Raw genomic sequence first — 14,442 nt, forward strand, 5'->3', positions numbered from 1 at the left:
AAGTTAAATAAAAAGTTTGAATCCTAAATTTGAATTAGAATATCAGTATAAACTCAGGATTTTTTTTCTCTTAAAAATAGGTTTTCTAATTCTGTCCACTGGAAAGATTTGGATGTAGTCATCAGTCCAGTAGCAATGATTCTGTGTGGTCTCTAAATACAGCTTCCCAATGAGAGGAATCAGGGCTACTTAGAAAAATGACAGATTCTAGCTCTGGGGCTGGAGATGTACCTGAAACATCTACCTGAAACATCCTGTCTTATCAGAATGAAAGAAGCAAATACTGATAAAAACTTCTCTCCAGGGTCCTGGGAAAAGAGCTCAAGATGTAACTGAAGAGGCCAAAATGGAGGGTACAATTTGACCCATTAAAAAGGAAAAATATCTCTGATAGATTGAAACACATTACGTATATTTAAAACCCACGAGTTCATACTGATAGGAAAAGAAATACTCTTTGGTCACTTTCTCAGGATGCTAGGAGACCGCAGTGTTATTGGGAAAAGTGGTAAGTGATGGGCACGAATCCAGCCTTTCCCCCGGAATATCCTCGCTTGATGAGGGAAATTTCATTACGGAAGCATCCAGCTAATAAGTGAAAGGGGATGATTGGCTTAAAGCATCACCATTTCTCATCTCCTGTCATCAGGAAAAAGCTGAGGAGGCACTTTGCAGTGAATGGACCAGCTCACCCCCCTGAACACTGTTGACATCATTACAAAGAGAGAATTCATTATGGGGTTCCTGGTCTTGTGTGCCTCCTCTTGTGTTTTACCACATAGGAGGTATTCCTCTTCCTCCCCCCAAATGAAAGCTGAATCTGATCGAGTCTCTAGGCTTCACTGCCAGTGAATAGGAGGCAGAGTCAACAAAGCAGAACAAGTTATAAGGCCACATGGATGCAGTCAGCACAGTCTACACTGTGAGGAGCAGACAAATTGCAGAGAAAAAGAAGAGAAAGAGAACTTACTGATTAAAGAGACGTCAGAGACGTATCAGTCAGGTGCAATAGGCAGACCTTGTTTGGGTTCTGACATGAACCATCCTACTGTAAAAAAAAAAAAATGTAAGACAGTTGGGGGAACTCCTAACAATAACCGGATATTTGATGATATTAAGGAGTGATTTTTTTTTTTAGGTATGATAATAAAATGTAAAAGTCGTTTTTAAAAAAAGAGTTATCTACTGAACTACTTAGAGATGAAAGTGTATAGTGTTTGAAGTTTGCTTCAAAACAATCCAGTGAGGGGAAAGTGGGTGGGTGAACAGTTGAAGAGAGGTGAGCTATAAGTTGATAAGTTTTGAAGCTGAGTGACTGGTGGATAACATCTATTACACCGTTCTCTCTGTTTGAGATATGTTTGAAATTTATAAGCATAAACGGGAAAGTTATTTTGATAGGACTTTCAAATTGCGTCTCCGATACTGAAAAAGTTTACATTCCCACCAACAATATATGAGCTCTCCCATTTCCATACTGGGTATTTGCATTCTTTTAAAATTGTGCCAATCTGATAAGCAAAGTGGCATTTTGTTGTTTTAATTTTAAGATATCGTTTTAATTAGAGGTTTTGTTGCCATTGCACCTCAAAGGGCCCTTCATCTTCTCCCATCTCCTGAAACAACCTGCCTGTTTCATGTTTTGCACAAAAGAAAAGTTGTACTCAGACAGCTCTGTTGCCACTGCCTCGCCTCTGTCTTTACTGCAGTTTCCTTTCAACCGGCACGATTTTTATTTCTGGCTGTAACACCTCAGTGATCATCAGTTTATTCTGTGACCTGGATAAATTCTGGATAGAAAGCTGGAGTGAGGATTTAACATAGATGATAGGTGCTTTTTCTTTTTTTTTTTTCTTTTATCCTTAGCAAAAAGTTTCCTGTTTTCAGTTGTCTTTAGCGGTAGCGACATCCACGTGAAGCCTTGTTCATTGATGCGTTCCCCCATCCATAAGGAAGGCATGGAGCTCCCAGACTAGAAGCGCAGTCTCTGCTTTGTTTCTGAGCAAGGACATGTGTGACTCCCCACACACTGTGAGGAAAACATGCTGCCCTCATGATTGGCCTCAGCAGGAACCCAGAGCATTCTGCTGTGTTTGCTGCCGTCCAGTGTTGTTTCATCCTTCCCTCTCAGATAAATTGTGTCCTGCAGTGCGTGATGTCATTTCAGAAATAATTACCGAGAGTGATGCTAAGTGGGAAGGAGAAAGTATACCATGACTTTAACAAATTCCTTTTCCTCTCCCACGTTTTATGGTGCGTGACAGCATGCAGGCGCGTACACTATCTTTGTTACTATTCTTTCCCTCCAAGTGGAGTTGACACCCACGGCTCCCCGCCCTGCTGCCTGGCTGTTGCCTCAGGAGCAGCTGTGTTAGCTGGTTGCTCGGCCCACCAGGTGTGTGTGCAGTTTACCTCCTCCTCGAACAGACCCCACGCCTCAGGGGCCATTGTGAGGCAGTGGGAAAGCCAGGCCAAATCAGAGTGTGCATTTCATCTCTGCCTCTTAGGAGCTGGTGGTAAAATGACTTGGCCTCAAAGGAGCTTAAATGTATGGCTGGCACTCAGTGAATGGCAGCTGAATCTGAATTATTAATTAAACAAATCTGTAACACATGCCTCCTGTGTGTTAAGGTCCAGGCTGTCTGATATACACAGTTCTTACCTACAAATTGATGATCAGCCGTGCTTTTCAACAGTAGCTCTCATGATTCTGGTGTATGTTCCATCTGTGTGTATCGTATCAGTTCTCTTTCAGTGGTCCCCCACCTTTTTGGCACCAGGGACCTATTTCCTAGAAGACAGTTTTTCTACAGACGCAGAAGGGGATGGTTTCAGGATGATTCAAGCACATCCCGTCTACTGTGCACTTTATTTCTCTTATTATTGCATCAGATCCACCTCAGATCATCAGGCATTAGATCCTGCAGGCTGGGAATCCCTGCTCTAGATACTGCTGAAGCCTTCCAGCCTTTTCCTTGTCACAGCCTTTGAGGAGAGTTGCAGCCTGGGGATGAGGAGGTTGTCGGTCTGTTTTAATGTCAGCTTTTCCACGGTGGCAAGAAGCCAGCAGTAACTTGCCTGACCACAGTCTTTCTAGCAGCATCAGTTAGGAAAAAATAACATTGCAGCTTCACAGGAGTAACTCTCAATTGCTGATTTTATTCTTTCAGGTCAGCTCTGCAAAGAGATGAAGAATTTATGAGGAGTGGAGGTGGATGTATGCTTTGGTTTGCTCAATGTGTGATAACATTCATCCCTAATGCTGGCATAGAATTTAAGTGGCTCAAAGCTAAGGGTGATACCAGAGCCGCTCAGAGCGCTCTGAGATAGCAAGCGGGAGCTGAGCAAGTGAGGACCCAGAGGGGTGGCAGACGGAGTTTCGTGGCCAGAAGTCCCTGCTCTTTTTTCTTTGTTGAGACCTCACCCCAATGGGCGTTTTCTTGTTTTTATTGAAGTTGAAGCAGGAGCATGTCCCAGAATCGTGTCCTCCTGTCGACACTTGTACAAGGCCCTGAGCTGCAGGTGGAAGATCACAAATGAGTCTGGGCTCCTGGGCTGAGTGAATGCACAGTTCAGACATGCAGGTGCTGTTTGAGGCAGCTGATCTTATCTGCCTTCTTCAGCCTGAGGGTTTCTCGTGTTGGGCAGTGACCTTTAATTGCCAGAGCAGGTCAGATTCTGTAAACGCCCACAATACTGTTTCTTCACGGAGTTTAAGAAGTTCTTAGATGTAGATGCACAACTGAAAATGCACTTTTCTGTGATGATTGGCAGAGTCCCTTTAGGTGCCTAGAGGGATTGACATCCTTTCCAAAGGGCCAACTGCCTCTCCGCAGCCTGACCTCCCCTGGCCACCTGCCGCATGCCCAGCAGCCTGTTAGGGCTGTAGAGGAAACACGTGCTGTCGCTTCAGTCCTTAAAGGACTTATGATAATAATAATCTATGATTAATAGTAAACGCTTACTAAATGCTGGACACTACTACTGGCCTCATGCACACATCATTCCATTTAATCCTCACAACAGCTTATGAGGTATGTATTGCTGCTAAGTTGCTTCAGTCATGTCCGACTCTGTGCGACCCCATAGACGGCAGCCCACCAGGCTCCCCCGTCCCTGGGATTCTCCAGGCAAGAATACTGGAGTGGGGTGCCATTGCCTTCTCCATGTCCTTTTTACAATAAAGAAACACAGGTTCAGAGAAGTTTGTTCACTTGCTGAGTTGTGGAGCCAGGAGTTTAATCCAAATCTCTCTGACTCCAAAGCCTATGGTCTCCATCCCTGTGGTGCAGTTGGAGCGGCAAGCTGGACTCACGTGAAAATGCACGCAAATGGGCAATGGAGACCAAGCTGAGGGGGCAGCCAAGGTGTAAGATATGAGACCAAGGTTCTGAAAGATCTTGCCTGGCTAGAAGAACGGAAGAGGTGGTACAATGAAATTTCCTAGGGATAAATTTCCATTTAAGTAAAAATCTACTGTTAAGTCCTGAGCAGAAGATAGGGGTTCCATTTCCAAGGCAAACCATTCAATATCACAGTAATCCAAGTTTATGCCCCAACCAGTAACACTGAAGAAGCTGAAGTTGAACGGTTCTATGAAGACCTACAAGACCTTTTAGAACTAACACCCAAAAAAGATGTCCTTTTCATTATAGGGGACTGGAATGCAAAAGTAGGAAGTCAAGAAACATCTGGAGTAACAGGCATATTTGGCCTTGGAATACAGAATGAAGCAGGGCAAAGACTAATAGAGTTTTGCCAAGAAAATGCACTGGTCATAACAAACACCCTCTTCCAACAACACAAGAGAAGACTCTATACATGGACATCACCAGATGGTCAACACCAAAATCAGATTGATTATATTCTTTGCAGCCAAAGACGGAGAAGCTCTATACAGTCAGCAAAAACAAGACCAGGAGCTGACTGTGGCTCAGATCATGAACTCCTTATTGCAAAATTCAGACTTAAATTGAAGAAAGTAGGGAAAACCACTAGACCATTAAGGTATGACCTAAATCAAATCCCTTATGTTTATACAGTGGAAGTGAGAAATAGATTTAAGGGCCTAGATCTGATAGATAGAGTGCCTGATGAACTATGGAATAAGGTTCATGACATTGTACAGGAGACGGGGATCAAGACCATTCCCATAGAAAAGAAATGCAAAAAAGCAAAATGGCTCTCTGAGGAGGCCTTACAAATAGCTGTGAAAAGAAGAGAAGTGAAAAACAAAGGAGAAAAGGAAAGATATAAACATCTGAATGCAGAGTTCCAAAGAATAGCAAGAAGAGATAAAAAAGCCTTCTTCAGCGATCAATGCAAAGAAATAGAGGAAAACAACAGAATGGGAAAGACTAGGGATCTCTTCAAGAAAATCAGAGATACCAAAGGAACATTTCATGCAAAGATGAGCTCGATAAAGGACAGAAATGGTATGGACCTAACAGAAGCAGAAGATATTAAGAAGAGGTGTCAAGAATACACAGAACTGTACAAAAAAGATCTTCACGACCCAGATAATCACGATGGTGTGATCACTGACCTAGAGCCAGACATCCTGGAATGTGAAGTCAAGTGGGCCTTAGAAAGCATCACTATGAACAAAGCTAGTGGAGGTGATGGAATTCCAGTTGAGCTATTCCAAATCCTGAAAGATGATGCTGTGAAAGTACTGCACTCAATATGTCAGCAAATTTGGAAAACTCAGCAGTGGCCACAGGACTGGAAAAGGTCAGTTTTCATTCCAATCCCAAAGAAAGGCAATGCCAAAGAATGCTCAAACTACCGCACAATTGCACTCATCTCACACGCTAGTAAAGTAATGCTCAAAATTCTCCAAGCCAGGCTTCAGCAATATGTGAACCGTGAACTTCCTGATGTTTAAGCTGGATTTAGAAAAGGCAGAGGAACCAGAGATCAAATTGCCAACATCCCCTGGATCATAGAAAAAGCAAGAGAGTTTCAGAAAAACATCTATTTCTGCTTTATTGACTATGCCAAAGCCTTTGACTGTGTGCATCACAAGAAACTGTGGAAAATTCTGAAAGAGATGGGAATACCAGACCACATGATCTGCCTCTTGAGAAATTTGTATGCAGGTCAGGAAGCAACAGTTAGAATTGGATATGGAACAACAGACTGGTTCCAAATAGGAAAAGGAGTTCTTCAAGGCTGTATATTGTCACCCTGTTTAACTTCTCTGCAGAGTACATCATGAGAAACGCTGGACTGCAAGAAACACAAGCTGGAATCAAGATTGCCAGGAGAAATATCAATCACCTCAGATATGCAGATGACACCACCCTTATGGCAGAAAGTGAAGAGGAACTCAAAAGCCTCTTGATGAAAATGAAAGTGGAGAGTGAAAAAGTTGGCTTAAAGCTCAACATTCAGAAAACGAAGATCATGGCATCCGGTCCCATCACTTCATGGGAAATAGATGGGGAAACAGTGGAAACAGTGTCAGACTTTATTTTTCTGGGCTCCAAAATCACTACAGATGGTGACTGCAGCCATGAAATTAAAAGATGCTTACTCCTTGGAAGGAAAGTTATGACCAACCTAGATAGCATATTCAAAAGCAGAGACATTACTTTGCCAACAAAGGTTTGTCTAGTCAAGGCTATGGTTTTTCCGGTGGTCATGTATGGATGTGAGAGTTGGACTGTGAAGAAAGCTGAGCACCAAAGAATTGATGCTTTTGAACTGTGGAGTTGGAGAAGACTCTTGAGAGTCCCTTGGACTGCAAGGAGATCCAACCAGTCCATTCTGAAGGAGATCAGCCCTGGGATTTCTTTGGAAGGAATGATGCTAAAGCTGAAACTCTAGTACTTTGGCCACCTGATGCTAAGAGTTGATTCATTGGAAAAGACTCTGATGCTGGGAGGAATTGGGGGCAGGAGGAGAAGGGGACGCCAGAGGATGAGATGGCTGGATGGCATCACTGACTCGATGGACGTGAGTCTGGGTGATCTCCGGGAGTTGGTGATAGACAGGGAGGCCTGGCGTGCTGCGATTCGTGGGGTCGCAAAGAGTCGGACACGACTGAGCGACTGATCTGATCTGATCTGATCCTCTGTGAGGGGACAGCTAGGCCCAGGGTCTTGGGGACCTACAGAGTCCTGATGGAGCAGCGCTAGGAAGTGGCTGTCTTCAGTGAGCGCAGGTGCAGGCTGATGGGGATCCACTGAGGGCTGAATGGACCCAGCAAGACCCTGAGGGATCTGGATGATTCGCCTCATGAGAAATGAGTCCATGACCTAGGGCTTTTGGTCTTGAAGTACTGGAGGAGCTGTCTTCACGTGGCGGAGCGGTGGACTCACTTGGTCTAACTCGAGAGGAAATTCGGGGGGCTCTTGACCCCCCGGTAACATTCCTGAGCTATTTCGGAACCATTTGGGCTGCCTGGTGGGCTGGACGGTGTTGTCAGGTGGGCTTCTGTGACTGCAGATGTACAGGAGAGAGAGCAGAGATGGTTCCTGGAGAGGTGGGAGAAGACAGGATTTAGGAGATTGCCTAAAGGGAAGAGCAAGCGTTCTAGGCGAGGACAGATACAGGCAAGGGAAGTAGCTTGATGTAACTGATGGTGCTACTGCGGCAGGAGAAACACCCTTGCATAAGAGGGCCTGGGTGGTGTATAACCCCAGGTGAGGACTCTCAAGACAACATTATTTTCTTCCAGCATATTTGGTAAAGTGGCATTAATCTAATCTATGACATAAACCATGTCTTATTTGCAGAAGATAATTTCAGCATATTTCAGCATGATGAACCAAGTAGGCATCTCTTTTCTTAAGGTCAAAGTCAAACCTTGACCTCTCTGGAGTGTGTGAAAGTGCGCCCATACCCACTGAATTTTGCCACCTGCATCTTGCACCACGTGTAAAGTTCTAAAGCCACGTGGTTGCAGGCTGGTCAGGCCTTTACTTGCACTAGGGTGTGGCCACTTGCAGAGGCAGGAGGGCCCCACCCAGAACCAAGATGTTGCAGCTGATGGTACCACACATGCTCCAGGAGGGTGTGGAAGGGTTTGTTACATTCATATTTGAAGTCTCCCGGGAGGCAGGGCAGGCCTCTCAAGCAAGTTTGGAAAGGCTGAGAGAGTGAGGAGGTGGGACTTGAAGTGAAGGGCGGGGTCAGGATGAGGGTCCCCAGCCCTCTGGCAGGAGCTTGTGAGGTTTGAAACTCTTGCTGACATGAAAGGAGCCCAGATGTGGGACAGAAACAGCAAAAATGAAAACAGATTCCTCATTACTGTCCATAGATAGGCCTTTCTGCACGGCCTCAGAGGGAGCTGGTGAGAAGAGTGTGTGCGTGTGTGTTAGTTGCTCAGTCATGTCAGACCCTTTGTGACCCCATGGACTGTAGCTCCCCAGGCTCCTCTGTCCGTGGGGTTTCCCAGGCAAGAATACTGGAGTACCTTCCATTAAAACCTTGTGTTCTGTGTGTCCGGGTTCCCTCCGACCCCACGTGGGCTGTGCTGACGTTGTGATTAAACCTTGTCCAGGCCTCGCTGCCGGTGCACAACCAGGTGTTACCCTCAATTGAGAGTGTGGATGGCTCGGACCCTCTGGCGACTCTGCAGAACCCCATGGCCAGACTGGAGGCCAAGGAGGAGGAGGACGAGGACGAGGACGAGGATTCTGAGGATGAGGAGGAGGAAGATGGTGAGGACACTGACCTGGATGACTGGGAACCTGACCCCCCTCGGCCCTTCGACCCGCATGACTTGTGTAAGTGGGGCTGCTTCTCGGGTGCAGGGTGGGCCCCTCTGCTAGGGCTCCCATGGCAGACTCTGCTTGTCTCTCTGAAGGCGCCCTTTCCCGTCATCCTTGGGCAGCCAGGGAGGGAGGTGTTGGCTGCTGCTAGAGCTCCGATCGCATCCACGAGCGGCTGCCGGAGGAAGCTGGGCAGCCTGCTGGTGTCACAGGGGCTGGGGCTTGGTCAGGACCAAGCCTCAGCCTCTGATCTCAGAGCCCCAGCTGCCAGGCTGTGATGGTGTCCAGTCCTGGCAGATCCGGCCATTCCTTCTTTCACATGTTTGGTGCCTCACCTCTCTTCGTACCAACCTTAAAAAATGCCTACTGTAAAAGGATGCCTCTCACACCCTGGGCCCTAGGGCTCTGCACTAGTTTCCTAACTCGAGCAATGCTCTCCATGGGCTTGCGAAGTCGGCAGCTTTCTAGAGGTCCTGCTCAGTTGTTGCAGGAATCAGGATTCCAGTACAGGTGGTCTGGTTGCTGGTGCCCACAGCCAGCCAATACTACTGCCTGTCTGTCCTGCCTGCTTGGAGGGCCTGCTTCCTTCCACCAAGCCACCGCTGCTGCCTACCAGTGTCCCACATAGATGGCAAAGTCCTTATCTCCTCTTTCGAGTTACAAGGCCATGCAGAGCTTTGTGGTCTCACCGTATCTCTCCTGGGACCTTCTGCATGGTGGTGGTGAGACTGTTTGCCTGGGGTCTGTGTTCATCTCCATACCCAAAAGAGAATTTCCTCGTTTTGCTTTTCTTTGAATTCTTAAGTTTTCAAGGCAACTCCTTAGTCAAATACACAGGAAGTCACTTTAATCTTCTAAATATGAACACAAGGTAGCTCTCCATTGTTGGAGAGTTGTAGAAATTGAAAATACCTGTTTCCTAAGCCAGGCTACCCCACAGCCAGTTGGGTGAGATGCAGTTGGTTGACTAGATGTGTTGAGTCAGGAGTCTGCTCTCTGTGGGGCGCAGTCTCTTTCCTCTGTTCTACTGCTGTACACATTGCAGCCTGGCGGTCAGCTCCAGGTGGGGGACTCTGGGAAAAAGTGGGTGGATGTGGACGCTTAGTGCAAACCCATCACTCCCGGAATGAGCTGAACGTACATATCAGGGCTAGCCTCGTTGTGTCATCGGGAGAATGAAGCGTGGGATGCTAAATTCATTCACTTCAGCATTATCTTCACGCAAGTGCATGGGAATCTCAAATTTAACAGCACTGTTTCTACAACTCCCTTTGAGGAAACTGACTATATTGTCAGGTTTAAAAAAAAAAAAAACAGGTTTATTGACCTATAATTTACATACTATAAAGTTTACCTCATTTGTTTCATCCGATTTTGCAGCATTTAAGCAACTAATAAGCACCTCTTTCCTCTTTCCAAACATGTTTTATTTGATTTGTAAACTTTTTTTTACTTATTTTTAAATTGGAGTGTAGTTGCTCGACAATGCTGTGTTCGTTTTTGCTGCACTCAGCCACGTTGACTTGTAAATTTGCTGCCACTCTTCCAATGGACATCCAGTAGAAAAATCAGTCACAGCCTGCTTATTATTTTTGGCAGGCCACAAGCGAATTCTGCCTGATTTTAGAAGAAAAGACCAGGATTCTCCCAGTCTCTGGAGAGTCGTGTATTACAGTGGAATGGGTTGTGCAGTTGTAGGAGCTGACTGAATTTGGTCTTAAAAACTTAGACATGGGGGTTGTCCAGGTTAGGACCCTTTCCCCCGAGCCCGTCACCTAGAGGCTTTCTTTCTCGTTCAGGGTGCGAGGAGTGTAACAATGCACACTCTTCCGTGTGCCCGAAGCACGGCCCCCTGCACCCGATCCCCAACCGGCCAGTGCTGACACGGGCGCGGGCCAGCCTCCCGCTGGTGCTCTACATTGACAGGTTCCTGGGCGGCGTGTTCTCCAAGAGGCGCATCCCCAAGCGCACCCAGTTTGGCCCCGTGGAGGGGCCACTGGTCAGGGAATCGGAGCTGAAGGACTGTTACATCCACCTCAAGGTAATGTACACTTTGTCCCAGTCCCCTCGTGTCCTGATGACTTGTAAGGGGCATGCATTTTCCCACCGAGCCTCCCAGTTCAGCCTCATAGCAGTTGTTCACTGTGTTTTTCTTTCTAAGCTTGACCGATTTAAATGTAGACATTTTCTCTCTTACCTATAACATGGACGGTACAGTTTCAGACCTCAGTGTGCTCAATCGCTTAGTCCTGTCTGACTCTTTGCAACTCTGTGGACTATAGCCTGCCAGGCTCCTCTGTCCATGAGATTTCCCAGGCAAGAATACTGGAGTGGGTTGCCATTTCCTTCTCCAGGGATTTTCCCGACCCAGGGATCTACCCCGCATCTCCTGCATTGGCAGTGGAGTCTTACCGCTGAGCCACCAGGGAAGCCCTCAGACCCTGAAGCCTTGTGTGAATAACTCTGAACTCTTGTCATTCTCAGGGGCTGGACTAGTCTTAGAGGGCTTCTAGGACCAAACACCACAGACCAGGGGGCTTAAACAATGTGTGTTTGTCACACTGCAGGAGGCTGGAAGGCCAAGGCCAAGGTGCAGGCAGGTTTGGCTTGGGTCGCGGCCCTTGGCTTGCAGGTGGCTGCCTTGGCACTAGGCGGTCCCTGTGTGCTCGGCGCCTCTGGTGCTTCTCTGTGTCCTGATCTCCCTGTCCTGTAAGGACAGGACCTGGTCTGATGACTTCATCACCTCTTCCAAAGCTTTGCCTCCAAATGCAGTTACAGTCTGAAGCTACTAGGGGCTGGAACTTCAATGTATGAATTATGGGGGAAACCAGTTCAACCTATAATAGAGGCTTGACAACTTTTTTTTTGAATATAAACTTTGACTATAATACAAAGAGAATTATGTCAACTCATGTTATCTGTTGGGCTTCCCTAGTGGCTCAGTGGTGAAGAATCCTCCTGCCAATGTAGGAGACATAGGTTCCATCTCTGGGTTGGGCAGATCATCTGGAGAAGGAAATGACAACCCACTCCAGTGTTCTTGCCTAGGACATCCCATGGACAGAGGTGGGCTACAGTTCGTGGGGTGGCAAAGAGTCATACAACTTAGTAACTAAACAACACCAATATCATCTGTGAAGTGCTCATAATGTTTTTAGGAAAACCTCTTTTTCAGTCTTTGAAACAGGTCTATCCTGTTGAATCTTCTGCTAAAGAATAGTTTACAGAATGTTCAAGTATGTGTATACTGATGTCTGTTCCTCACTTTCGATGCTTTTGCTTTGATCGAAAGCCTCTGCTGTCTACTTTTTGAGAGCCACTCTGGAGAACTGGGAAAGAACACTGGGAGGAGAGAATATATGGGGTGTGTTTTTGAGAAATCAGCAGCTGTCATGGGGAGATTTTCTTGATGAGAGCTCAAGACGTCCACGAAAGAATATCACTTTGTAGAGAGAACGATCTGTCACCAGCCTCCACGTTATAAATGAATGCAATTGAAACCCCAAAGGAAGCCACTTACAATGAACTGGAGAGTATTTTTCTTGCACTTTCTGGCTTATCAATAGCATTTTTTGATGTGTTAGTTAATGATGAAATGGCAACCAAAACTGTACAGTCAGTGTGCTGACTTTTAGATTTTGCTAGGTAATCCTATGACTGGGTCGTTAGAAAGCGTTTTTCCCTTTTTCATTTGGTAAGACACAATTCCAGTATCTTTCCAGATACAAAGGGGAGAACCAGTGTATCTGGTTAATTTAAAGAACAGCATTTTGCATATTACTACACAACCATCTATGATGTTAGCGGTTGTGTGTGTAGGTGTCTTTTCACTTTCACTCTGGTTGCAGGTTTCTCTCGATAAAGGGGACAGAAAGGACAGGGATTTGCACGAAGACCTGTGGTTTGAGTTGTCGGACGAGACCCTCTGTAACTGGATGATGTTCGTGCGTCCGGCCCAGAACCACCTGGAGCAGAACCTGGTGGCGTATCAGTATGGCCACCACGTGTACTACACAACAATCAAGAACGTGGAGCCCAAGCAGGAGCTCAAGGTACAGCACGGGGGCGGTGGCCACTCTGCTGGGAATTGTGATCGCTTCATGCTTTCCCCTCGAAGTGGTATTCTTTAAAAAAAAGGTCCTTTTCTTGTAGTTCGCTTATTTATGAGTACTTGCTGTGTACTATACGCTTCTCAATTTTATTTATTTATGTGGCTACACTGGGTCTTCTTTGCTGTGAGATGGCTTTTTCTAGTTGCAGAACATGGGCTCTAGGGTTTACAGGCTTTGTTGTGGTGTTTGGGCCTAGTTGCCCTGGAACATGTGAAATCTTCCCGGATCAGGGGTTAAACCCATGTCTGCTGCCTTGGCAGGCAGATTCGTAACCACTGGGCCACCAGGAAAGTCGCTGTACACTTATAATAATCCCACAAATAAAATAGAATAAGAAGTGTATGACTTTGGGGTCTACCAAAGGCCTTAATTAAAGGTATTAGGCCCAGGGGGTGAGGAATTAGGAAGTAGTTATTTTGGGGGTACAGACAGGTCTGTTGATTAAAGATGGAGTTACTTCACTTCATTTTGGGCTTCCCTGTTGCCTTAGTGGTAAAGAATCTGCCTGGCAATGCAGGAGACCTGGGTTTGATCCCTGGGTTGGGAAGATCACTTGGAGAAGGACATGGCAACCCATTCCAGTATTCTTGCCTAGAAAATTCCATGGACAGAGCCTGGTGGGCTACAGTCCATGGGTTGCAAAGAGTTGGACATGACTGAGTGCGCGCACACACACACACACACAACCTTTAGTTTTCAAGTCTGAGCAACTGGGTGGAAGGTGGGGTGTTTGTTGAGATGAGAAAGGTAGGTGAGGAGGGAAGTGTCTAGAAGTCAGTTCTGGACTGGCTCCATCAGGCAGGTGGCAGAATGTAGGTAGAGGGAAGAAGAGGGAGGGTCTGGGATACACGCGGTAACTTAAGAGTCATTAGCACAGAGTTGGCTGCAAACAGATGTGATTGCCTTGGGGAGAAAGGAGAAGGTCCTGGACATGGACTAAGCTTCCAGAAGCAGCACTATTTAGGAGTGGTGGAGGGGAGGGTGAGCCAGACAGGAAGCAGAAGCAACCTCCCCAGGGTGGGATGGAGGCAGAGACTCAGGAGGGCAGGGTGGCTCTGGTTGACCCCAGCAGTGTGAGGGTGGAGCCACTGTGACCACAGCTGCGTGGAAACCTGTGTTTAAACAGATAAAAAATCAGAAGAGGCTCTGTTTCATTAAATCAAGAGACTACTAATGTTATCTCTTGTGAAGTTGTTGTAATAACAAAAACATTTTTTTAAAAAGGATAAAGAAAACATTTACAATGGATAAGCAACAAGGACCTACTGTGTAGCACATAAAAAAGAATCCCACACAGTGTGTGTCTCGCCGTATGAACTTCCTGACTGACTGCCTGTGCCAACGGGGTCACCTCACAGTGCGGCTTCTTTTGTTAGTTTGTTGGTTTGCTGTGGGAAACCTGGGTCATGTTCTGTGAGCAGGAGGAGGAACTGAAGCCCGTGAAGCGCATCCTGTGATGTCCTTCGTCCCTGATGACGTGCTTGGTTCTTGCAGGTGTGGTATGCTGCTTCCTATGCTGAATTTGTGAACCGGAAAATCCATGACATTTCTGAGGAAGAGCGGAAAGGTACTCGGATTGTTTTTTTTTAATTTCATGTATTGATTGTAAA

The 14,442-nt window shown here is 46.4% G+C and overlaps 1 protein-coding gene across 4 annotated transcripts in view; it reads left to right on the forward strand.

Moving 5' to 3' along the window:
• Window positions 1-14,442, forward strand: part of PRDM10 (PR/SET domain 10) — a 98,737-nt gene that overhangs the window by 48,882 nt on the left and 35,413 nt on the right. For all 4 annotated transcript variants that reach the window (XR_015157387.1, XM_086383137.1, XM_086383140.1 and 1 more), the window contains exons 5-8: window positions 8,510-8,735; window positions 10,520-10,761; window positions 12,569-12,772; window positions 14,327-14,399. Coding sequence is in view for 3 of the 4 variants with exons in the window: in XM_086383137.1 (XP_086239263.1) it covers window positions 8,510-8,735; window positions 10,520-10,761; window positions 12,569-12,772; window positions 14,327-14,399 (745 nt within the window). In the remaining variant the exon portion in view is untranslated. The remainder of the gene's footprint in view (window positions 1-8,509; window positions 8,736-10,519; window positions 10,762-12,568; window positions 12,773-14,326; window positions 14,400-14,442) is intronic.

Source organism: Bos grunniens, chromosome 29 (assembly GCF_055505025.1).
Source record: "Bos grunniens cultivar Pamir isolate PY7600 chromosome 29, Bosgru_T2T1.0, whole genome shotgun sequence".
NCBI lineage: Eukaryota > Metazoa > Chordata > Mammalia > Artiodactyla > Bovidae > Bos > Bos grunniens.